Below are 26,814 nucleotides of genomic sequence, written 5' to 3' on the forward strand. Positions count from 1 at the left end.
ATCACCACCCCATCCCCATAACAAAGATACCTTAAAAGCTTTTTAAGGTTCTTTCAAGAGCTTTAGATTGGCTATCAATTTGAAATAGTACAGATTTTAGAACAGTATTCAAGATCTGGTACCACCATCATGTGGTAAGAGATCTTGAGAGTTACTCTTGAATATGATAAAAGTCTTTTTTCTGATTTGAGAAAGGATATCAGAAAATTTTTCTGTTATCCTTTCGAAGTCCATGCAATATGGTGTTTTTTTTTTTTTTTTTTTTTTTTTTGTTTGCAAAGTTCATAATGGGACCATTCATCCCTCTATCAAGGTGCCTCTATAAATATAATAATACATCTCTCTATAAATATCTTTATGTAACTAATCAATTTGCAAATAAAGGATTACTTTTGTTATAAAATGGCTCCTAGAATGATTCTCTAGTCAGTTATCACATTAATGTTTACCAAAATTGTCTTATTGGCAGTGTAATTAAATTAGATTTCCTATGGTAATCGGTGATATTTTTTGATAAAAATTCAGTGATAGGTAATTTCTCAGTATCCATTAACCTGTGGAACTGATAGTCTGAATATATCAGGCTATAAAAATGTAAAGATATCAACAACTGAGGAAATACCTCAGTGGTCCTGAGTAAATACCATAGTGGTCTCAGGCATTTTTTAAATTCTATGCAGTGTGAGCAGTGTGGGTCAGCAGAAAAGTGACCAACTGATGATGCTACCAATAGCAGGAAAAATAATAGTCACTGTTTAAAGAAGTAATGCAGTACCATCTGGACAGGAATGCAATTATAGTGCAGTCAAAGCATGGATTTGTCAAGTGGTTGTCTTGTCTAACCAATCTAATAGGTTACTATGATGCAGTGACCAAGGAACTGGATGCAAAAAATAATTTTGATATCATATACTAGGATTTCAGGAAGACTTTTGATACTGTTGCACATAAAAGACTGCTGTATAAACTGGAGCACTGTGGCATCAAGGGCAAGTTACTGCTTTGGATAAAGGGATGGTTAAGTGGAAGAAAACAGAGTAGTTATCAATGGAAACTCCTCTTGTGGATTAATGTTATTAGTGGATTTCTCTAGGGGCCAGTGCTGGGTCCATTGTTGTTTTCAATATTTATTAATGATATTGATGAAGGTATATCAGGCTTAATGGCAAAGTTTGCAGATGATACAAAGGTTGACAGGGTAGTTATTGACATTAATGATGATATGTTACTTCAACAATATTTAGAAAAATTAGGTCAGTAGGCTGAGAAATGGCAGTTGAAATGTAACATTGACAAATGCAAGGTACTGCATATGGGTGGCAGTAACCCCAGAATAATGTACCAACTGTGCAGTACTACACTCAGAGTAGTGGAGATGGAAAAAGATCTGGGAGTAATTGTCTCATCCCTGTACTTTTATCGATATGGCCCCTGTGAAGTAGGTAGTTTTGTCAATTTCAGATAAAGTTAAGATTTTGAGCATCGCATTCATTCTAAAACTAACACTGCCAAACAGTTCTAAGAGTACACTCTTCAACTTTCTGAAAGATTGAAAGCTTAGAGAAATCAACTGCACCAGATAGAATCAGAACATGAAAGGCAAAGTATCTCGATCTTGAAAAGGTTCTCTTGGAATGACTAATGACAATGCATGCAGAAAAGTTCCTATAGATGGTAACAAATGAAGGCTGAATCATTTATGCATTGGAAGAATATTGAAAATTTCAGCTTTTCCAATGGATCAGTTCCAGAAATTTAAAACATTATGAGCTGTCTTTCAAATAAAAGTGTGGGGCAAAAGCATAACTGTTGACACAGAAGCTGTGATGGAAGATATGACAACACTGTCAATGCTGACAGAACTGGACTTTTTTTTTTTTTTAAGTTGATATTGGATAAACATTAACATTTAAAGGTGAGAAATGTAGTGGTAGTAAAAAAGCAAAACAGTAGATTACCATTCTCCTAGTGGCAAATGTGACTGGACAGAAAAGCTTCCTCTCGTAATCATTGGGAAACCAGAAGCCTTAATATTTTAAAGGTTTGAAGACATTGCTGACTGTAATTATAAAACAAAACACATGGAGTCATTGAAAATATAAGAATAGTTCAGAGACTTAGATTCCAAGATGAGTGGGAAGAATAGAAAATTTTTGCTGTTTGTAGCTAACTGATCCCTCATTGCCAAGTAGTCTATATGCAGTCATTGTTGAATACCTGCCACCTAATATAATATCAGTTCTTCAGCACTTGATCAAGGTATAACTGTGTTTTAAGAAAAGCTGTCAAAGAATTATATTAAATGAAATTGTGCTGTGTCTCGAAAACAAAAAACAATGCAAAATCGATGTTGATATAGGCAATGTATTTGTTTCAGCATGGAATGTAGGTTGACGAAAAAACGGATTGCTGACTGCTTCAAACAATCTGAAGCTGGATTTGTCACCTTGAATGATATAATGAATGAAGCATTGTCACGCTTCTTCCTCTATTTGCAAAGAACATTCCAAAATTTTTGAGGATGTGTCTTCATCTAAACCTATAAGGAAATGTGTTTTGAAAACTAAGCTGAAGTGGATGTGGACATTGCATGCTTCAGGATGCAGTTTTTAAATTTCAGAGGGAACAGTGGGAACAACTAATGATGTTACCAACAACGAATTCTAAATGGGAAATGTTCAGGAAAGTAATTTTAAAAGCTACTAGGCTTTTCAAGCTACCTAAGAAATACCTTTCAAGGGTTAACCTAAATGGATATCAGAAGAACTAATGAGATGTGGCTGAGAAGAAAAATGCATGGAATGCATATAAATTATAATGTGATACAAAAGCTTGTAGTAGATATAAACAAGTCTACAATCAAGTCACAAAGGAGTTTAGGTAAGCCAAGGAAGATTATGAGAAATCTTCAGCAAAGAAACAAAAACGCTTCTTTACTTATGTAAACACTAGAAGAAAGGGGATGAATCGCAATGATCCATTGATAATGAATACATATTCTGCATCTACTCACACATGAGGAATTCTTTATGGAAGTGGATGCCAGAAGTTTATCAAACTCTAACAGGGAGCTAAATGATTTTGTAATAACTGAGAGGAAATTGGAAGTGATTGTTGAAGTTAAACATAAGAAAAGACACCTGGAGTGGATGGGATCTATCCAATTATAGCAAAGGAGGTAAGCAAACCATTAGCCATAATTATGAGAGCATCTTTGAATTCAGGTATGGTCACTGTGTACTAGAGATGTGCAATGTATCCCCAATTCACAAGGGGTGACTTGAGTAATTACAGAACTGTTAGTTTCAATTCTGGCCCAGAGAAAATAATGGAGTCACTGGTTAAGGAAATAATGCAGGACCATCCAGACAGGACTGCAGTTTTACTCCAGACACTGCATGGATTTATTAAGGAGAAATCTTGTCTGACCAATTTGATTGGATACTATGATACAGTGACAAAGCAACTGTATGTAAAAAATAATTTTTATATCATATACTTGGATTTCAAGAACGACGCTTTTGATACTGTTGCATATAAAAGACTGCTGTACAAATTGAAACAGTCTGGAATTAAGGGCAAGTTACTGCTATGGATAAAAGTATGGTTGAGTAGAAGAAAGAGTGGTTATTAATGGACACCCTCTTCATGATTACTATTAGTGAAGTGCCCCAGGGTTGGGGCACTTCACTAATTAATAAATATAGAAAACAACAATGTTGTTTTCTATATTTATTAATGATATCAATAAAGGCATGTAAGACTTAATGTCAAAGTTTGCAGATGATACAAAGGTTGGTAGGGTGGTTAATGACAGTAATGACAATATGCTACTGCAACAGGATCTAGAAAAATTAGGCAGTGGGCTAAGAAATGGCAATTGAAGTATAACCTTGACAAATGCAAAATACTGCATATGGTAGCAGACTCCCAGAGTAGTGTATCAACTGTGTGGTACTATACTCTGGTTAGTGGAAAATGAAAGATCTGGAGCTAATTGTGTAGTCAGATATGAAGTTCTCTGAGCAGTGCAGACTGGCTACTATGACAGCTCTTGGAGTTTTGTCAATGATATACAGGAATTTTGTTAGCAGGGATAAGGAAGTGATTATCCCATTGTCAAACCACACCTTGAGCATTGCATACAGGTCTGGAGACCCCATTTCAGGAAGGATGTAGAGCTGCTGGCATAGGTACAGAGAAGGGCAATGGGGTGCTCCCACGAATTGGTTCTGGTTCTGCAAATTGCAGCGTCTGGAGACTAGGCACCTTTAAGGTGATTGGATTGAAGTGTTTTAGGCATTGGATGGATTGAGCAAGTTCAATGCGGATGAGATTTTTCTCTTGTTGAAACTGCACATATGAGAAGGCATAAATTCAAAATGAGGAATGATGTTCACAGAATATATGTGTAGAATTTTTAGTAGTAGTATGTGATGCAAGAAAGCAAGTGTATGAGCTTATGCAGCATTAGCTAGGAAAAAAAAAAAAAAAAAAAATCACACCATTCCCTCCAAATGCCTGTCCAGTTCCTCCTTAAATTTATTTAGCCTATCAACTTCCACAACGACAGATGGAAGTTTGTTCCAGCAAATAGGTGGTAGATGACTTTCATCAACCGGTGAAATACCACCACTTTGCTTATTGGAGGCCTGAAGTGGTGAAACCCATGTTTAGTCTCTAGAGCAAAGTTTCCGGCATCCCCCTCTCCCATACTTCTCCTTCAACCCATGCACGGTACTAAGTACTATAGGTTTTGATACCTTTCGTGTTTGGGATTTTCATAAAAAAAAAAAAAAAAAAAAAAATTAACCACCTGCTGGCTAAAGGCAAATTTCCGCACATCTATTTTACATCTGTCTTTTCTTAATTTGAGTTTATACTCCCGTAGGTTCGTAATCTGAACAAGTGGAAGGATCCCATCAGAATTCAGCGTGCTCAACCCATTTAAGGCCTTATACACCTCAATCAGATCACCGCGCAGGTGCCTAGTCTCCAGCCACTGCAATTTGCAGAACTTAAGCCTCTCTTCATTCCCTTCATTCCCCTTACCAATCTTGTTGCCCTTCTCTGTACACGCTCAAGCAAATCTACATCCTTCCTAAAATGAGGCCTCCAGACCTATACACAGTACTCAAGGCGTGGCCTGACCATTGCCTTATGGAGAGGAACAATCACCTCCTTTTCCCTGCTAGCAAAATTCCTATATATCATTGACAAAACCCCATGACCTGCCCTGGCAGCCTGTCTGCATTGCTCAGAAAACTTCATATCTGACTACACAATTACTCCCAGGTCTTTTTCATTTTATATCACCTTAAGTGTAGTACCACACAGTTGGTACATTTCTCTGGGGTTACTTCTACCCATATGCAGTACTTTGCATTTAAACTTCAGTTGCCACTTCTTAGCCCATCTGCCCAAATTATCTAGATCCTGTTGCAGTAGCACACTGCCATTACTGTCATTAACAACCCTGCCAACCTTTGATTGCTGGAACAAACTTACCCCTGTTGTTGTTGTGGAAGTTGAAATTTATTTAAGTTGATAACTTAAATAAATTCAAGAAGGAACTAGACATACTATTGGGTGAAATGGGAATTTTTTTTTTGGCTGATGCTGTATAAGCTTGTTTTTTTGCATCATTTGCCACTACTAATGCTAATACTAAATGTCCCTGCATTGCACTCTTAATCATTGCCTCTAAGATTTTCCCTACTATTGAAGTTAGACTAACCAGCCTGTAATTACAGACTTCACTCTTAATACTGCCTTTATGTATTGGCGATACTTTGGTACTTATCCAGTCAAAGGAATCTCTCCTGAGTCCAACGATCCCCTCATAATTAACCTTAATGGTTCAATGCACTCTCTGATGGGTTCCCTCAACATTACTGAGTATATGCCATCAATTCTTGGAGCCCTGTTTGTCTTTATGCAGAAAAGTTTTTGTAACAAACAATCATCAATAATTTTGAAATCTCTAATTTCATATGTCTCATCCTCACTTACACAGCCTCTTCTCAGCATGAAGGGTCTTTCATCATTAAAGACTGATGCAAAATACCTATTCAGTTCATTAGAGCAATATCAGTTGGATTATTTAAGACTTTCCCCACACCCGGTACAAAACGTTCTGATCTGATTCGCTTTCTTCTTCGTTGTATTCACATGTATGAAAATTTTTTCTGAAAATTAAAAATAATGGTTTTTCTGTCAGGGACAGCGCCACCGTGTTCTTATCAATTAAAAGCACCTACAGTTTGGCAAGAATTTATGGTGTTATGAGAAAAATCATTAATGATCTGAACCAGGATGGTGACAAAATTAGTAAAGTTGTGAACAAAATAGTTGTCAATGACAGAGAGGCAACTTGAAGGAAGACAGATGTGTCTTGTCAGTCATGACCAACTCAACATTGCAATTTTTTGGTAGTTCATTCAGCAGTAGTTTCCAGGGATTTTCTTTAAAAAGTTCATTAATGAGAGAGAGAGAGAGAGAGAGAGAGAGAGAGAGAGAGAGAGAGAAGACCCTTGATATGAATTCAAAACTCTGCCAGAATTTGACCCCTGACTGTTGAAGGTGAAAAACATTAGTGCAGACCATAGATGCACCTACAGGGATACCACCATCATGCAAAACATTTTGTCTTTTATTATATAATTGTACTGTCATGTATTGATATATGCCACCCTCCTCCAAGCAAACTTTCTGGGTGCAGCACTGGTGCAGACATGCAACATTAACGAATTTGAATCTTATATAGTGAATTAGCTGGTTTAATTCCATTAAACTGGGATCCGACTTAGGAGTTCTGTGGTCATTTATATTAGGAGGTGATTATTCCCTTGTATAAGGCAATGGTCAGGCCACACCTAGAGTACTGTATACAGGTCTGGAGGCCTCATTTCAAGAAGGATGTAGAGCTGCTGGAACGAGTACAGAGAAGGGCAACAAGATTAGTGAATGGAACAAAGGGGTGCTCTTACGAAGAAAGGCTTAAATTTTGCAAATTACAGTGTCTGGAGACTAGGCACCAGCGAGGTGATCTGATAGAGGTGTATAAAGCCTTGAATGGTTTGAGCATGCTCAATGCTGATGGGATTCTTCCTCTTGCTCAGAATAATCACCTGAGAGGGCATAAATTCAAATTGAGGAAAGACAGATGTAGGATAGACGTGCGGAAATTTGCCTTTAGCCAGCGGGTGGTTGGTTGGTGGAACAGACTTCCATCCCTTGTCGTGGAAGTTGATAGCCTAAATAAGTTTAAGTCTCAGCTAGACAGGTATTTCGAACAGACAGAGGGGTGAAGTGGAAGTGGTTTTTTTTTTTTTTTTTTTTGGCTGATGCTGCATAAGCTTGCTTTCTTGCATCAAATGCCTCTACTAATGCTAATGCAAAATAAATAAAATCTAGAATTAACAAGTGAACAGGTACACCTGTGATGAAACTGGTGTAAAATGAAATGCTCTTTCACAGATAAACACATTTCACATTTCAGAAACACTATTTCAGAAATCTTCATATCCTCAGCCCCTGGATATGATGAAACAGATTCACAATAATGATGTTTTCTAATGCCACTGGTAATTGTCAACTTCATCTGCTTGATTTCGGAAAATCTAAAAAATCGAGAACATGAAAAAACATTATTATGTTACCACTGCATTATTTTGTATAGAAAGGTGCATAGATAAGCCAAAGTATTTTTTTGGAATAGTTCAACAGTATGTTTGCTCTCCTGTAGTAAAGTGTCCCATCTTAAAACCAAAGGTTTACTGGAAAAAGCAGTGTTATTGCTTGGTAATGCAGCCTAGAATATCATGACAGAAACATACTTCCTCTCAGCAAACCCAACATCTTATAAAGAAAAAATGTGTTCTTTTGTCTTAAGATAATATATACTTTTAATTCAAAAAGATGAATTCCCTTGGTCTCAAAACATGCTGAAAAATCAAGGTTCTACTTCTACTGTATTTACCAAAATTTTTATATTTCATACACTTATCTTTGAACTAATATGTGTGCCATTTCGGCCAGAAAAGGTGCCATATAAGACAATGCAGTATAGGTTATTGCTAATGAGGTTACCATTCTGAAATCTAGAAAATTCCAAAATATGGTAGTCTTCTGGTTTCAAGGTATTAGATTTGACAGTTTATATTTAATATCATGGATTGACTTTAGGATTTATATGTTTAAAATGTATTACATACACAAAAAATAAAATGATTTTTATTGTTGGTAAACTAGGTCTTCCTGTGGTGAAATTTAAATGTGGTTTGGAAAAAGCCATTCAGTATGAAAGATGGACTATTAAAGCTGCTGGTGGTATGCTATTAAGTAGGCGACAGTTGCCTTTGAAACTGGCATGGGCAATGTCCATTCACAAGTCACAGGTAAGATATATTTTATTTAATTAGGAAGCCAATCTTCTGAAATAAAAAGGAGTAGGAAGGAATCTTCACACAATTCTTTTAATATATTCTCATTTTAAATCCTGTAGTTAAATAATAGGCTGAAGGTCACTTAATTCCTACGCTCAAGAATTTATAATATCCCAGATTATCATGCATTAGTAGAGGCATATGATGCAAGAAAGGAAGCTTATGCAGCATCAGCCAAAAAAAAAAAAAAAAAAAAACCCCACTCCCATTTAAACCCTCCATTCATTCGAAATACCTGTCCAGCTGAGCCTTAAATTTATTTAGGCTATCAACTTCCACAACAAGGGATGGAAGTCTGTTCCACCAACCAACTACCGGCTGGCTAAAGGCAACTTCCTGCACATCTATCCTACATCTGTCTTTCCTCAATTTGAATTTATGCCCTCTCAGGTGATTATTCTGAGCAAGAGGAACAATCCCATCAGCATTGAGCATGCTCAAACCATTCAAGGCTTTATACACCTCTATCAGACCACCTCGCCGGTGCCTAGTCTTCAGACACTGTATTTGCAAAACTTAAGCCTTTCTTCGTAAGAGCAACCCTTTGTTCCATTCACTAATCTTGTTGCCCTTCTCTGTACTCTTTCCAGCAGCTCTACATCCTTCTTGAAATGAGGCCTCCAGATCTGGATACAGTACTCAAGGTGTGGCCTGACCATTGCCTTATACAAGGGAATAATCACCTCCTTATCCCTGCTAGAAATATTCCTGTATATCATTGACAAGACACCATGAGCTACTCTTGCAGCCCGTCTGCACTGCTCAGAGAACTTTATATCTGCCTGCACAATTACCCCCAGGTCCTTTTCATTCTCTACCACTGTCAGTGTAGTGCCACAGAGTTTATACGTTGCTCTGGGGTTACTGTTTCCCATATGTAGTACTTTGACAAATGTAATGTTAAACTTCATTTGCCACCTCTCAGCCCATCTGCTCAACCTTTCCAGATCTTGTTGCAGCAGCGTAGCATGAGTAGTGTCCTTAACAACCCAGCCAACCTTTGTATCGTCTGCAAACTTGGACATTAAGCTTGATATACCATCATCAATATTATTTATAAATACAGAAAACAACAATGGACCCAACACTGAACCCTGAGGTACTCCACTAATAACATTAGTCCACGATGAGCAGTGTCCATTGATTACCACTCTCTGTCTTCTCCCCCTCAACCATCCCTTTATACATAGCAGCAATTTGCCTGTAATGCCACACTGCTCCAATTTGTGCAGCAGTCTTTTATGTGCAACAGTATCAAAAGCCTTTCTAAGATCCAAATATATAATATCAAAGTTTCAGTCACAATATTACATATGAAATATATAATATTGTGACTGCATCATAGCATCCAATCAAATTGGTCAGGCAAGACTTTCCCTTAACAAAACCATGCTGTCTGAGCTATAAGTGAAGTCTTGTCTAGATGATCCTGCAGTGCTTCTTTAACCAGTTCCTCCATTAATTTACCTGGAACAGAAGTTAAACCACAGGTTTATAATTATGTGTCAGCCTTTGATCCTCCTTTGTGAATTGGGGTCACATTTGCACATCTCCAGTCTACGGGTACCTCCCCTGAGTCCAAAGAAGCTCTCATAATTATGGCTAAGGGTTTGCTTACTTCCTTTGCTGCCTCCTCAATATAACTGGATAGATCCCATCCACCCTGGGTGCCTTTTTTATGTTTATCCTCAACAATTTGTCCTCCACTTTCCTCTCAGTTCTTACAAAATCTTCTAGCTCACTGCCAGAGTTTACTTCACCTCTGGCATTCCCCTTCCCGAATAACTCCTCATGTGTGAATGTAGATGCAAAATACTCGTTTAGTTTGTTAGCCACCTGAGCAGGATCATCAACTGTTGAACCATCAATATCCAGTGGACCAATCTGATTCATCCCTTTCCTTCTAGAGTTTACATAGGTAAAGAACTCTTTTTTTCTGTTTTTCTCTGCATCCTTTGCCAAGGATTTCTCATAATCTGCCTTTGCCTGCCTAATCTCCTTTGTGACTTGGTTACAGACACCAGCTTATATCTATCATAGGCTTCTATATCACCCATTAATTTATATGTATCCCATGCATTTTTCTTCTCTACCATATGATTCATTAGTTCATCTGACATCCATTTAGGCCTAAACCTTGAACAATATTTCTTAGTTGATATGTAAAGCCTAGTAGCTTCCAAGATAAGTTCTTTGAATGCTTTCCATTTTGAATTTGCTGTTGGTAACATCATCAGTTCGTCTCACTGTGTAGAATTTAAATGCTGTCTCAGACAATCGTAGTCACCTTTACGAAAGCAAAATCCGTTCCCTTTACCCCTGATGGTAGTTACCTCTTTGAGTAAATCTCACTTCAGCACACTGTGATCACTGTCACTTAGTGGTTCCTTTATTTGCATATTCTTAATGCATGAAGAATCACTACTGATAATCAGATCAACAGTATTACTCCTTCTAGTTGCCTCCCGAACCTGCTGATGTAGAAAACAATCATCCAATAAATCCACAAAAGCCTTGCCAGTGTGTGAGTGACCAACCCACAAATTCCAGTAAATATCTGGGAAATTAAAATCCCCCATTATAAGACTCTCTGATTTTACTGGCCCACTCTATTTCCCTGTACAGTTTATTACTGTACAAACAATTAAGTACAAACTTAATTGTTTGTACAGTAATGTCAGAAGTGTCGTCAATAAAATGAGTGAATTTGAACTGCTCGTTAAGACAAGTAACGCTGACATAATAGGGCTTACGGAAACGTGGTGCCACCCGGAGATAGGGGATGGCGAGTTTCAGTATGGTATGTATAATGTATTTAGGTTATTTTGGTTTTTTTTTTAGGAGCATTAGCAACTAAGGCCATATTGCTCCTGGATATGCGGTGGACATTCCCTGACCTTTCCACATCCTCTGTATTTGGTGGTGACGGGCTCGAACCCCGGTTTAATCAAGAAGCTTGTGCTACGCACTTCTGCTCCTTCCCACCTGACTACGGAGGTGCCATGTATTTAGGAAGGATAGGGAAGATAGAAGGGGTGGTGGGGGTCATGCTTCTTATCAAAAGCAGCCTGAGCGCAATGAAAGTCTTCCCGGATTCAGACGTTTTGCATTCTAATATAGAATCTGTATGGTGTCAGTTAGTTGGAAGTAAAGGTATAATGAGAGTGGGAATAATCTACAGGCCAGGTGATTGTGAAGATTATTATAAGAGCCTCTACGTGCAAATGGAATGGGCAAGTAAGCGTGAATGTCTTATTATGGGTGATTTTAATTTGCCTCTGATTGGAGCAAATGGGAGGGAAACTCCACATGGGGGACAAAATTTTTAAATCAACTAGATGATTGCTATTTGTATCAACACGTCAGGGAAAATACTAGGGAAAAGAATACTCTAGACCTCATCATCACCCACGAACCAGATGACATAATAGGGCTGACAGTACAGGAACCAGTAGCAGGAAGTGATCATGGAGTTCTGCGGTGGACGATGAAGAGAGAGGTAGCAGTAGTTAAAGGCAAAGGAATGGGTTATTACTCCAGGAAAGGAAATTATGACAGCTTAAGTGCTACATGGCCTCTATTAAGTGGGTAGATATCTCACAGAGAGTGAAAACAATTGAACTATGGTATACCTTTAAACATTAATCACAGAAGCCTTGAATGCATATATACCATTAAAAAAATACTCCACAAGGAGGATTCCAAGTTGGATGAATAATGAAGTTGCCAGATTACTTGAGCAGAAAAAGACAGCATGGAAAAGGTACAGAGCAATAAAAAGTACAGATGTGTATAACAGCTACAAATTGATCTGTAATAGTGCTACAGAAAAGGTTAGGCTGGCAAAGGCAGATTATGAGAAATCGCTGGCAAAGAGAGCAAGGAGCGGGGGATAAGGAATTCTTCACATATATAAATGCAAAGAAGAGAAGAACAAACTAGATTGGACCCTTATGTAATGGATGTGGGATAGTATTAGATACCCCTGCCGAAGTTGCAGAGGAACTCAACAGTTACTTTGCATTAATATTTATAGAAGAAAAACCCTGGACGTCGATGAGAAATTATGGGAGGGAAGTTGAAAAAAATGTAATTAATGATGTTGAAATTTTGCATGTTTATTTAATAAAAAAACCTTTTGAGCCTACAGGCCAGTAAGGCTCCTGGGGTTGATGGCATATACCGTATAATCTTAAGGGAGGCTGTTGCGATACGCCAGGGTAATAGGGTATAGAGGCAGTCGAGATTGTATTATCATTGTGGGAGGCCCTAGGGTATGCTGCGAGCTCATGGGCCTGCAGATCACATTTGTCTAAGGCATGGGTAGGGTAACCACATTTGGACAGATCCGTCTTTACTCTCATAACCTCATCTCATCTTTCGTCCGTGGAACTGGAATGGGTCCAGGCACAGGCAAAAAGAGTGTGTGCAGTACTGAGAAGCTGGCTGTGGGCATGTGCCAATTTTAGTTGGTGACTTGACCAGCACACGTTGGTTTACGGTAGACCGAGGTTCTTAAATGAGTGCCCTTGCATTGAACTAGAACACCCAGAAATGAGAGGGCATTGTCCAACAGGTGCCTCCGTAGCCAGGTGGGAAGGAGCAGCAGCGCATAGCACACGCTTCTTGATTAGACCGGGGTTCGAGCCCGTCACCACCAAATACGGAGGATGCAGAAAGATCAGGGAATGACCACCGCATATCCCGGAGCAATATGGCCTTAGTTGCTAATACTCCTAAAAACCAAAACAACAACAACAGCATTGTCCAACTCCAGTTCGATGGTGAACTGGATAAAGGGCGACAGAGTTGAGGTGTTGTAGAAGTCTGTTTTCCGAGTCCTGTGGGGATGATTACAAACACATCATTGATGTAGCAACACCAGAAGGTGATTGGATCTGGCAGGTTTGAGAATGTGTAGCCCTCCAACTCTTCCATGGCAATGTTTGCCATGACAGAGCTGACGGGGGGTCACCCATGGCCGTGCTGTGGATCTGCCTAAAGAGGGAGTCACTGAACAAGACCATACCACTAGTCAAACACAAGCTGAGAGCTGCACAAATGTCTTCAGCGAATAGTGAGGTTCTATTAGACAGGGTGGGGTCGCTGTCCAATAGTTGTCTGCCGCTTGTGATGGCTTGCTGAACTGGGACCAAAGTGAACAAAGAGAACATCAAATGAGGCCATAACTTGGTCTTCAGAGATGGTAAGGTTTGAAATCAGGTGTAAGAACTCCCCACCATTCGAGACTGTACAGTCAGTATTGCCTACAAGAGGTGATAGCAGTCCAGCGACAAACTTTGATAGTTCATACATCAGGGAATTGCAACAAGAGACAACTGGTCGCAAGGGGATGCCTGGCTTGTGTACTTTTGGCAGTCCATAGAACTGTGGAAGTTGATGCCCATTTGCGTGTAGTTTTAGAAATTTTCTTAGATTTTAACCAGTTGTAAACTAGGCTGTTGATACTAGCCTCCCACCACTCCAAGACCTTGATGGGAGGCTCATGCACTGGTTCATAAATGGTGGCGTCTTGCAGGAGAGATAAGGCTTTATTCTGATATTTGGACCTGTTCAGGATCACATGCGTCGGACTGATATCACTTCTTGTAGGCAACGCCAACTGTACAGTCTCGAACAGTGGGGAGTTCTTAAGCCTGATTTCAAACCTTACCATCTCTGAAGTCATGGCCTCGTTTGATGTGCCTTTGTCCCAGTTTAGCAAGCCATATGCGCCAGACATCTATTGGACAGCGACCCCATCCTGCTCAATGAACCTCACCATCAGCTGAAGACTTTTGCACAGCTCTCAGCTTGTGTTTGACTGGTGGTGTGGTCGTGTTCGGTGACTCTGTTTATTCAGATCCATGGCACAGCCATGGGTGCTCCCGTCAGCTCTATCATGGTGAACATTGCCATGGAAGAGCTGGAGGGCCACGCATTCTCAAACTTGCCAGATCCAATCACCTTCTGGTGTCGCTACGTCGATGATGTGTTTATAATCATCCCCCTGCGCTCGGAAGACAGACTTCTATAACACCTCAACTCTTTATCCAGTTCACCATGGAAATGGAGTCAGACAATGTCCACTCATTTCTGCATGTTCTAGTTCAACAAATGGGCACTCGTTTAAGAACTCTGTGTACTGTAAACCAATGCGTGCTGGCCAATTCACCAACTATAGATTGGCACACGCCCATGACTGGACCCATTCCAGTTCCACGGCCAAAAGACATGATGAGATTATGAGAGTAAAGATGGATCTGTCCAAATGTGGCTACCCTACCCGTGCCTTAGACAAATGTGATCTGCAGGCTCGTGAGCTCACAGCACATCCTAGGGCCTTCCACAATGATAACACAATGTTGGACTGCCTCCATCCCCTATTACCCTGGCATATCAAAACGGCTCTCTAAAATCCTACACACCCCCGGGTAAAATGTCTACAGCTACCTGGCAAAAAACTGCAATCCCTCCTTTCGAGAGTGAAAACGCTGATCCCCTCCCTGTTACAGAGCCGCTTGGTGTATCACATTTCTTGCCATGGTTGTTACATTGAGGAATCTAACAGAAGACTCCGAAACCGGATCTCAGAACATGAGAGGGCAATCTGGTCTGCTGATTCAGAGCACTTGGTGGTCGCAGAACATTATTGGTCATCTCAACACGATCTTGGCCCACGCCAAGACATCGAAGTCATCGACCACTTTCCAAATTACCACCAACGATTGTGGCTAAAATCACTCCACATATCATGTTGCTATGGTGCTTTTAATAGAAATAATAGAAATTCATCCTATTCATCCTGAACATTGGCATGCACCCCATGTATGCACTTTGCAATCACAGCTACAAACATCTAGCTCCAACAAGTAATTGTTGCTTTCACTCGTACCACACTTCACATGACCACAACCGGGCATTCTATGTTTTCATACTAACGTATTTCAGATGATGAAGAGTCTCCTTGACTTGAAAGCGTCTGTATTAATTTGTTTGTTTGTGCTTTGGTTTACCTTATTAAAAGGTTCTACCTCAATGTAGTTGTTTTCTGTTTGTCTGGATTAAACAGATTTTTATCTTTATCATGAATACTGGACTCCAAGGCTTTTTTTTTTTAACCTTAAATTGATGTTGTTCGCTTGAAAGTCTATCATTAAGATGCTTGGTTCTCTAACACTTTTCACTGATTTGATACTGGTTCAAGCTCTCAACAGCAAACCAACCCTCTTTCTCCAGGGAATTCAGAGGTCTCTGTTATTTAAAATTTCAGTTTGAGTTCTTCCATGTAATTGATCCTTACTTTTCATGCTTTAAACAATTGCTCAGAGGGTAAGTTCCATTTCTTAAAAGCTATGCCAATCATATAATTTTTCACATTTCTTGGAATTTTAAGCTATTTTACAGAGCTATCATATTGTACATTTTTTTTTTTTTTTTTATGGGAACCCCAAACACGAGAGGTATTAGAACCTATAGTACTTAGTACCGTGCTTGGGTAGGAGGTTGAGAAGACGAAAGAAGATATTTGTTGACATTGGACTTGAACTTCTGTAGATTGTAATTTTCAGGAAATACATATGAAGGAAGGTTGTTCCAGAAAACGGCAGTTGAATGAATAAATGAGGAAGATGAAAAGTTGGTTCTGTGGGTTTGAAGTTGGACAGTAAATGGATGTTGGCTGGTGGCGGCACGTGTTCAGACTGTTTTGAAAGAGAGAGCGGGAATTATAGAAGACAATTCAGAAGAACAGTGCCCATGGAAGTATCTGTAGAAGAGGCATGCAGCAGAAACAGTACATCTATGAGAAAGCGAGTGGAGAGACTCTGTTAGAGATGAATCATTAATTAACCTAACTGCCCTCTTCTGAATGGAATCAAGAAGCCTGAGAGAGGTTTTGGGGGCACCACCCCAGATGTGGGAACAATATTCCATGGCAGGGCGGATTTGCGATTTATACAGAGTGAGCAGCTGTTTGGAAGAAAAGTAACGCCGAGAGCGAAAGAGAAAACCAAGTTTTTTAGATGCAGAGGAAGCAATATTTGTAATGTGCTTGTGCCAAGAGAGATTAGAAGTCAGGGTAATCCCCAAAAGAGATATATCCTTTTGCCTAGAAATTGGAGTGTCACTAAAGATAAGCATAGGAGCAGAAGAATCCTTTTTGCGAGATATAAGACAAGACTGAGTTTTAGAAGGGTTGAAATCAACTAAGTTGTCTTTGCCCCACTGGAGAATTACCTGAAGATTGGCATTTAAGGAATTGGTAGCAGATTTTCGAGAAGTTGAAGTTGATTGAGCAGGACAGGATTTCTCAAAACGGAAAGTTGAATGCAATGTGCTATCATCGGCAAAACTATGGATAGGATTTCCAGTCAATGGAAGAAGGTCATTGATATACAAGAGGAAAAGAGTGGGGGAAAGAACTGAACCTTGGGGGACATTGGCATTAGTGGAGAAGTTAGAAGACAGAGAGCCATCTACCATCACCCTCAGTGAGCGATCAGAGAGAAAACTGGATAACCAATTACTAAAAACAGTTGGCAAACCATAAGATGGAAGCTTGTTTAGAAGACCTTTATGCCAAACACGATCAAAAGCCTTTGAGATGTCAAGAGCAACTACTTGTGTTTCACCGAACCTTTCCATTGAAGTAGTCCATAAATGGGTAACATAAGCCAGGATATCACCAGTGGATCGACACTGACGGAATCCATACTGGTGATCGTTGATCAGACGGAAGGTTTCTAGGTAGTTTAAGAGTTGGCGGTTAATAGATTTCTCCATTACTTTAGAAAGAGTAGAAGTAATTGCAATGGGACGATAATTGAATGGAAGGGATTTGTCACCCTTTTTAGGAACTGGCTGGATATGAGCAGATTTCCAAGCAGAAGGAAAAACACCTTTGGAATAAGAAAGTGAAAAAAGGCGGCAAAGAATAGGAGTAAGTTCAGGAGCACAGATTTTGAGAACAAGTGGAGAAATACCATCAGGACCTGAAGCTTTCTTAGCATCAAGATTCATCAAAATCCTTCTGATATCCTTTTGACGGAAGACCACAGGAGGCATTGAATGGACCGTGTTGGGAATGGTGAGAGGTGTTTTACCAAGTTCATTAATACATGAGCTGGAAGAAAAATGGGATGCTAGCAGGTCAGCTTTATCCTTGGCTGAAGTGACAACAGAACCATCCGGTTTGGACAGAGGTGGAAGCAGAGATGGGCAGAAGTTGCGGCCAATAGCTTTGGCAAGAGACCAGAATGCTCGGCTACCATTACGGCAAGAAGCAAGTTTTCTACTCTTAGCCTGTTCAAACTCTAGTTTGGACTGATTAATAACTGCTTTACAATTGTTGCGAGCTTTGGTGTAGGCAGAAAATGAAACTGAAGAATTAGAAACAAGCCAATTACGATATGCAACATTCTTCTCTTGAAGAGCCTTAGCACATTTATTGGAAAACCAAGGTTTAGATAAAGGACGAGATTTTAAAGTGGAGTGTGGGATAAAAGATTCCATTCCTGCAAGAATAATTTCACTGACACGATCTGAGCAAATGTTGACATCAGAAGTTTTGAAACAGTAATCCAACCAAGGAAAAGAAGAAAAGAAGTCTCGCAGGTCATCCCATTTTGCATTCTTGTAATGCCAAACAACACGAGGTTGGGAATAGCCATGAGATAAAGGTTCCATTGGAGAAGAGACAATCACCAAGTTGTGATCTGAAGTGCCTAAAGGACCTCTTACTTCGACCGTGTACTTAGAAGGGTTGTTTGTGAGAAAAAGATCAAGCGTATTGGCTGTATGATTCGGATTGTCCGGTATTCTTGTAGGTAAATGAACAATCTGTGCTAGGTCATTAGTAATTGCAAAAGCCTCAGCATCTCGACCTGCTGGGTCAGTGTGACTAGAAAACGGGAGCCAGCTGGAGTTGTGAACATTAAAATCACCAAGGAAAATTACCTCACTGTTAGGAAAGTTGGACTGGAGAAAGTCAAGTTGCAACGAGAGGAAGTCAAAGAGCTCCAAGTGATTAGTGGAGTTGGGAGAATGGTAGAGACAACAGATGAATTTGACACAATGAGGTAGAGAGATTTTAAGCCAGAGAAGATCAAAGAGAGGAGATTCCAAATTGCCAAGTCTCTGACAGGGAATATCAGAACGGACATATGCACAAGTACCACCTTTGAGGCGAAAGGAATCATACAGCGAATAATTTGGGCATCTGAGATGAGCAGTAGTTGAATCAACCGATAACTGAGATTCTGTCAGAAAAAGTACATGTGGTTTGGCAGACTGCAGGTGGAAATGGACATCGTTTAGATTAGAATTGAGACCACGTATATTTGTGAAATGAATTAGGAAGTCCTTGGGAGGTTTAGATCTTTTCGCAGATAAGCTTGTTCTATTAGTTTGACAATTCATGGTGTATTCAATAATAAGAAAAAGTGGGTGGGACATGCTGTATGAAGTAATGAAATTTTTGGATATGGCGTACATGTGGTAAGAATATACCCAGATCCTTGACATAACGTGGCCTCGACAATGCTCCCCGCATACACACTACTCGGACTCCCTCCAGTCACTATCTGGTAGAGTAGAGGTAGCAAGATTATACACCAGCTGATCTGGAAGCCTCCTAGAGAGTTACCAATAGGTTCGGTCCGGTGTACTAACTAGCGGCTGGCCTGCGAAAACCGTTTTAGAGCTGTACCCTCGAAATGTAAGGAATATTGGATCTCGCCACGACGTTCATCATAACCTCAAAAGTCATCAATCATACTGCATGATGGAAGAGATAGGGAAGGGTTGACCGGAACTTAGCTCTAGAGACTAAACATGGGTTCCACCACTTCAAGCCTCCAATAAGCAAAGTGGTGGTATTTCACCGGTTGATGAGAGTCATCTACCACCTAGTACTGCCTGGTAACATAGAGGGGCGGCGTTCCTCCATGTGGTGTGGGCGCCACACCTCGACCCCTGCTTACGTTGGTTCACACCTGGGTGGTCACCCACCATGTGCTTGTGCATGGAGGTTATACCCAGGATTACTAACAGTCCCACCATCGTGAAGGTGCATATATACCATTAAGAAAATATAGCTTGAGGTAGATGACGAGATGGATGAATATGGAACTGATTACTTTAATGGAGCAGGAAATGGTGGCATGGGAAAGTTACACAGCAATGAAAAGTAATGAAGCCTATAACAGCTACAAGTTGATCTAATAGCTTGTTGAGCTACTAGTTGATCTGTTAAAGTATGAGCATGAGAAATCACTGACTAATTTCATACTAATAGAGCAAAGAACTTGAGCAGGAAAGAATGAGAGCAGAAGTGTGTTATAGGACTAATTACTGTGGTGAGTATACCAAATAGCTACACAAGGAAATATAGTGGACCAGCAAATCATAATGTTTCATAATGGGGGATTTTAACTCTCCAGATACTGACTGGAATTTGTGGATTAGTCACTAACACGCTAGCAAAGCTTGTGGATGAAGCAGCAGTGTGGGAAGGAGCAGCAGTGTGTAGCACATGCTTCTTGATTAGACCGGGGTTCGAGCCTGTCACCACCAAATACGGAGGATGTGGAAAGGTCAGGGAATGACCACCGCATATCCCGGAGCAATATGGCCTTAGTTGCTAATGCTCCTAAAAACCAAATAACAACAACAACCAGCCATACAGTTAGTTATACCTGGCCGACTTAATGATTCCTTTGTCAGGGCCTGAAACTTATATCCAGAATGACAATGCTGCCCACACGAACAGAAGGCGTTCTGTGGACATACCACTTGGCTAATCAAATGTAATTCAGTGGGAAAAGTGTAATAGATATGCTTTGTCCGCCAGTGACACCGTACTTGCTTGAAAGTTAACTGTAGTTGAAACAGAGTTTGCTGGGTGTTTGAAAGAAACCATAGGCATTGTTTGTAATCCAAATTCATCAAAGTGACCTGTGCTTTAGTGTACAATTTACATGGTCGCGATAAATCTGAATCACACTCTTCCACTTCTGCCCGCAGAATTTGATGGTTTGTGCACGTTGCTCCAGTTAAGAGAATCATTGCTGACAAAATCACCAAAACTTGCAACAACGTCACTCTCACTTCAGGTCTGAGGTTTACCTGTGCATGATCTAAATATTCTCTTACTCTCCCTGTGGTTGTTCTTTGTTCTTACTGTTTCTGCAGTAGTCAGTCCTGCCCCTGCTGTTAACCTCCACATTACTTTGAAAACTCTCCAGGTGTTTTTTATCGTTAAAAACAGACCATTAATTGCCTGCCATACTGACTTAAAAATGAGCTTAGCGTACCAAATAATCATTGCTGATATCATTCCAACTGTCACATACACTGTATAAGTGACAAACTTAGGCAAACAGTGTCTGCTTCTAATTAAATCCCAGCATATAATACAATTCAACCTTCAACATTTGTCTCTACCCTGAAAATGTATGATTCCCTCGACAACTTTTCCTTTTTGCGAAATAAACAGGAACTTCAAAGGTCCTGGGGTCAACAAAAACTCCTGGGGAACCCTTGCTTGAAGAGGTTCACTGTCTACCACAAAAGATTTTTCATCGTGGACTAATGTTATTAGTGGAGTCCCTCAGGGTTCAGTATTGGGTCCATTATTGTTTTCTGTATTTATAAATGATATTGACAATGGTATATCAAGCTTAATGTCCAAGTTTGCAGACGATACGAAGGTTGGCAGGGTTGTCAAGGGCACTACTGACACTATGCTGTTGCAACAGGATCTGGAAAGGTTGAGCAGATGGGCTGAGAGGTGGCAAATGAAGTTTAACATTGACAAATGTAAAGTACTACATATGGGAATCAGCAACCCCAGAGCAACGTATCAACTCTGTGGTACTACACTGACAGTGGTACTGAATGAAAGGGACCTGGGGGTGGTTGTGCAGGCAGATATGAAGTTCTCTGAGCAGTGCAGATGGGCTGCAAGAGTAGCTCATGGTGTATTGTCAATGATATATAGGAATTTTTCTAGCAGGGATAAGGAGGTGATTATTCCCTTGTATAAGGCAATGGTCAGGCCACACCTACAGTACTGTATACAGGCCTAGAGGCCTCATTTCAAAGAGCTGCTGGAACAAGTACAGAGAAGGGCAACAAGATTAGTGAATGGAACAAGGGGGTGCTCTTACGAAGAAAGGCTTAAGTTTTGCAAATTACAGTGTCTGGAGACTAGGCACCAGCGAGGTGATCTTATAGCGGTGTATAAAGCCTTGAATGGTTTGAGCATGCTCAATGCTGATGGGATTCTTCCTCTTGCTCAGAATAATCACCTGAGAGGGCATAAATTCAAATTGAGGAAAGACAGATGTAGGATAGATGTGCGGAAATTTGCCTTTAGCCAGCGGGTGGTTGGTTGGTGGAACAGACTTCCATCCCTTGTCGTGGAAGTTGATAGCCTAAATAAGTTTAAGTCTCAGCTGGACAGGTATTTCGAACGAACAGAGGGGTGAAGTGGAAGTGGTTATTTTTTATTTATTTATTTATTTTTTTTTTTTGGCTGATGCTGCATAAGCTTGCTTTCTTGCATCAAATGCCTCTACTAATGCTAATGCTAATACTCCAAATTTTCTCACAGTCAGCGTGCCTTTTTGTGACACAGTGAAGATGGAGTCCATAAATATTACCTTCGAACCCTGTTCTTCGAATTGAGCCATTTCATCCGACAATAAATGTCTTTGATGTCTGATAGGTTGTGCCTTCCTTTCCAAGGGTGCTATACAAACTTTATAGGAGATAATCGGAGGATTTTTAATGATCTGCGAACCTATTTCTGCTAACCAGCATGTCTCTGCTGCAAGTCTTTGACATGTGCAGGAAGACAGCTGATCACATTCTGTTTCAAAACAATACTCTAGGCTCCCTTTACACCTATTCTTAGAACATTCACACTTCTCATCTCCCTTTTTACATTGGTATACAATCGAAGTACCATTCTGCTTTAGTGACTGTTTCAAAATAAAATGTCCTGGCCGTACTAAAGTATTATTCAGAAGGGATAACATTGACACCCATTGCTTGACACAATCGTGACAATCTGCCTTGATACAACTATCAGCAGGGATTACTTTAAGTAAATCTGCTGACGGATTCACTGTTCCACATTTGTAGGTATCCTGCTGAACTTTACATATTTCCACAGTGGCGTGAGTGATTACTTCACAAATCATGTGGACCAAAATTAACAGTGCTCCTCTTGAACTAACCTCCATTCCAAACGTCCTTGTTCGAGTTCTTAACGTTCTTAACCTACATAGGACATAAAAATATCTATCAGTCTTGAACCTTGAGCTCTTCTTGAATAAACAATCGCCACTTGGATATCAAGCTTTTCGGTGACAGAAATTTTTTTTAAGGAGAAAAATAGCATTAGCATTAGTAGAGGCATATGATGCAAGAAAGCAAGCTTATGCAGCATCAGCAAAAAAAAAAAACCTTCCACTTCACCCCTCCGTTCGTTCGAAATGCCTGTCCAGCTGAGCCTTAAATTTATTTAGGCTATCAACTTCCACAACATGGGATGGAGGTCTGTTCCACCAACCAACTACCCGCTGGCTAAAGGCAAATTTCTGCACATCTATCCTACATCTGTCTTTCCTCAATTTGAATTTATGCCCTCTCAGGTGATTATTCTGAGCAAGAGGCAGTATCCCATGAGCATTGAGCATGCTCAAACCATTCAAAGCTTTGTACACCTCTATCAGATCATCTCGCCGGTGCCTAGTCTCCAGACACTGTAATTTGCAAAACTTAAGCCTTTCTTCGTAAGAGCAACCTTTCGTTCCGTTCACTAACCTTGTTGCCCTTCTCTGTACTCATTCCAGCAGCTCTACATCCTTCTTGAAATGAGACCTCCAGACCTGTATAAGTACTCAAGGTGGGGCCTGACCATTGCCTTATACAAGGGAATAATCACCTCCCTATCCCTGCTAGAAAAATTCCTGCATATCATTGATAACACACCATGAGCTACTCTTGCAGCCCGTCTGCACTGCTCAGAGAACTTCATATCTGTCTGCACAATTACCCCCGGGTCCTTTTCACACTGTCAGTGTAGTGCCACAGAGTTGATACATTGCTCTGGGGTTACTGTTTCTCATATATAGTACTTTACATTTGTCAATGTTAAACTCCATTTGCCACCTCTCAGCCCATCTGCTCAACCTTTCCAGATCCTGTTGCAGCAGCATAGCATCAGTAGCATCCTTAACAACCCTGCCAACCTTTGTATCGTCTGCAAACTTGGACATTAAGCTTGATATACCATCATCAATATTATTTATAAATACAGAAAACAACAATGGACCCAACACTGAACCCTGAGGGACTCCACTAATAACATTAGTCCACGATGAGCAGTGTCCATTAATTACCACTCTCTGTCTTCTGCCACTCAACCATCCCTTTATCCATAGCAACAATTTGCCACCAATGCCACACTGCTCCAATTTGTGCAGCAGTCTTCCATGTGCAACAGTATCAAAAGCCTTTCTAAGATCCAAATATATAATATCAAAGTTATTCCCTACATCCAGTTCTTTTGTGACTGCATCATAGTATCCAATCAAATTGGTCAGGCAAGACTTTCCCTTAACAAAACCATGCTGTGTCCAAGCTATAAGTGAAGTCTTGTCTAGATGATCCTGCAGTGCTTCTTTAACCAGTTCCTCCATTAATTTTCCTGGAACAGAAGTTAAACCACAGGTCTATAATTATGTGTCAGCCTTTGATCCTTCTTTGTGAATTGGAGTCACATTTGCACATCTCCTGTCTAAGGGTACCTCCCCTGAGTCCAAAGAAGCTCTCATTATTATGGCTAAGGGTTTGCTTACTTCCTTTGCTGCTTCCTTTAATATAACTGGATAGATCCCATCCATCCCAGGTGCCTTTCTTGTATTTATCTTCAACAATTTCTCCTCCACTTTACTCTCACTTATTTCAAGATCATCTAGCTCACTGCCAGTTTTTACTTCAGCTATGGCATTCCCCTTCCTGAATAACTCCTCATGTATGAATATAGATGCAAAATATTGATTTTGTTTGTTAGCTACCTGAGCAGGATCATCAACAGTTGAACCATCGATATCAAGTGGACCAATCTGATTCATCCCCTTCCTTCTAGAGTTTACATAAGTAAAGAACTCCTTGCTGTTTTTCTTTGCATCCCTTGCCAAAGACTTCTCGTAATCTGCCTTCGCCTGCCTAACCTCCTTTGTAACTTGGCTACAGATCAACTTATATCTATCATAGGCTTCTGTGTCACATGTTAATTTATATGTATCCCATGCATTTTTCTTCTCTGCCATATGTCTCATTAGTTCATCTGACATCCATTTAGGCCTGAACCTTGAACAATATTTCTTAGTTGGTATGTAAAGCCTAGTAGCTTCCAAGATAAGTTCTTTGAATGCTTCCCATTTTGAGTTTGCTGTTGGTAACATCATCAGTTGGTCCCACTCTTTGGAATTTAAATACTGTCTCAGTCCATCGTAGTCACCTTTCCGAAAGCAATAACCCTTCCCTTTACCCCTGATGGTAGTTACCTCCTTGAGTAAATCCCACTTCAGCACACTGTGATCACTGCCACCTAGTGGTTCCTGTATCTGCAGATTCTTAATGCATGAAGAATCACTACTGATAATCAAATCAAGAGTATTGCTCCCTCTAGTTGCCTCCCGAACATGCTGATTTAGAAAACAATCATCCAATAAATCCACAAAAGCCTTGCTAGTGTGTGAGTGACCAACCCACAAATTCCAGTCAATATCTGGGAAATTAAAATCCCCCATTATAAGACTCTCTGATTTACTGGCCCACACTATTTCCCTGTACAGTTTCTTATTATACTCATCAGAGTCATTAGGCCTATAACACACTCCTACTCTCAATTTTGATCTCCCAATGCTTATGTCACACCAAACTGACTCGACACTGCACTGTCCACCGATGTCGACTGGCTTCACTTCCTTGGATTTTTTGTGTTTCTTAACTAATAGCATAACCCCACCTTCCTTCCTATCCTGTCTATCCTTTCTGTAGACGTTGTACTCCCCAAATTGCAGTTCTGCATTACTTATATCTGTATGACACCACGTCTCTGATATCCCAACAATATCCGCCTTTGATGCTTTGAGCAATACCTCAAATTCATCAAATTTATTTACTAAACTCCTAGCATTGGTGTACATACAAGTATACATGCACCTGTTCTTTTTCTTAGCTACCCTAACACAACCCATGTGTTTACTTGTACCCCAATGACTCCCAGCAGTCTCTGAAATCTGCATCTTATTTTCCAAGCTGCTGGTCATTCCAATAGAAGCAGTGCAAAAATAAAATGACATTTCCATCACAAACTAAGAACGTAATCTCTGTGTATCATATTTCTTTATTTTCTGCCCAAGATAAATGTCCTGCTGCTAAAAGTTCAAAACGCTTATAGTCACGTGTCATTACTTATAGATAAGCTTTGTGCGATGTGTTCTCTCACAAAGATAATCGTAGTATATGAAGCAGACAGCTGATTTTTTTTTTTTTTTTTTTTAACTTTAATGCATCTATAAATCTTAGGACAAGATCATACGCGGTGGTTCGTGTGGGTTGGTTCGAGCTTTCCTGATTTTCTTGCGGTTCAGGTTCGGGTTCATTCACCCATTGTACAAGTCGATCGTAGAGACTCTGATCTTCAGAACGTGGCGTTGCTGCTTCTGTCCTTTCTTCAGAGCAAATTTGAACTGGCTGAGACTCGACTTCTTTCACAATATTTTCGGAGGGACTGCTTTTGTCCATTTCTTCATCTGACCCTCGAATTGTCTCATGAGCAGTTATTCCATTTGGTGACTGAGGATGTATTTTCACTTCTTCCTTTTCAGGAACTGATATAGAATGAGGCTCGTGGCTTTTGCTGCGTAAATTATATGGGTGTGTCAGCTGAGAACGCACTTGCTGTTTTCTGATTGGCAAAGTGACCTGATTCTCTTGCTTTCCACTCTGTGGAACTGTCTGTTGATCTTGCTTTATTACTGTTGCTTGCTTCTGGCCCTTATTTGGCAAATATGCTAACGGGATTGAAACATGTAAGCTCGGTGGCCGGTAAGCATCCATTGGTTGAATTCATTCTTCTTCCTCTGTCTCTGGTTCTACATATACTTTTTTTGGTTTAGTGCTTTCTGAAATTCGTTCAGGTAATGTAGTGGTCTCAGAATGCCTAATCGTAGTTCTGGAAATGGTTTGCGATCTATCACCTTAGTCAACCTATCAACATGAACTAATTGCTTGTCCCTAGGATGATATATGTGCTGAATTTGGAAGTTGACTTTGGATGTTTGTG

The 26,814-nt window shown here is 40.1% G+C and overlaps 1 protein-coding gene across 1 annotated transcript in view; it reads left to right on the plus strand.

Annotated features, from left to right (window-relative positions):
* Positions 1–26,814, plus strand: part of Pif1 (Pif1 DNA helicase) — a 162,902-nt gene that overhangs the window by 126,800 nt on the left and 9,288 nt on the right. Inside the window, exon 8 of the mRNA XM_090372378.1 lies at positions 8,254–8,399. Coding sequence (XP_090228504.1) covers positions 8,254–8,399 — 146 coding nt within the window. The remainder of the gene's footprint in view (positions 1–8,253; positions 8,400–26,814) is intronic.

The sequence above is a fragment of the Mastigoproctus giganteus genome, chromosome 4 (genome assembly GCF_048544385.1).
Source record: "Mastigoproctus giganteus isolate SK-2022 chromosome 4, ASM4854438v1, whole genome shotgun sequence".
Classification (NCBI taxonomy): domain Eukaryota; kingdom Metazoa; phylum Arthropoda; class Arachnida; order Uropygi; family Thelyphonidae; genus Mastigoproctus; species Mastigoproctus giganteus.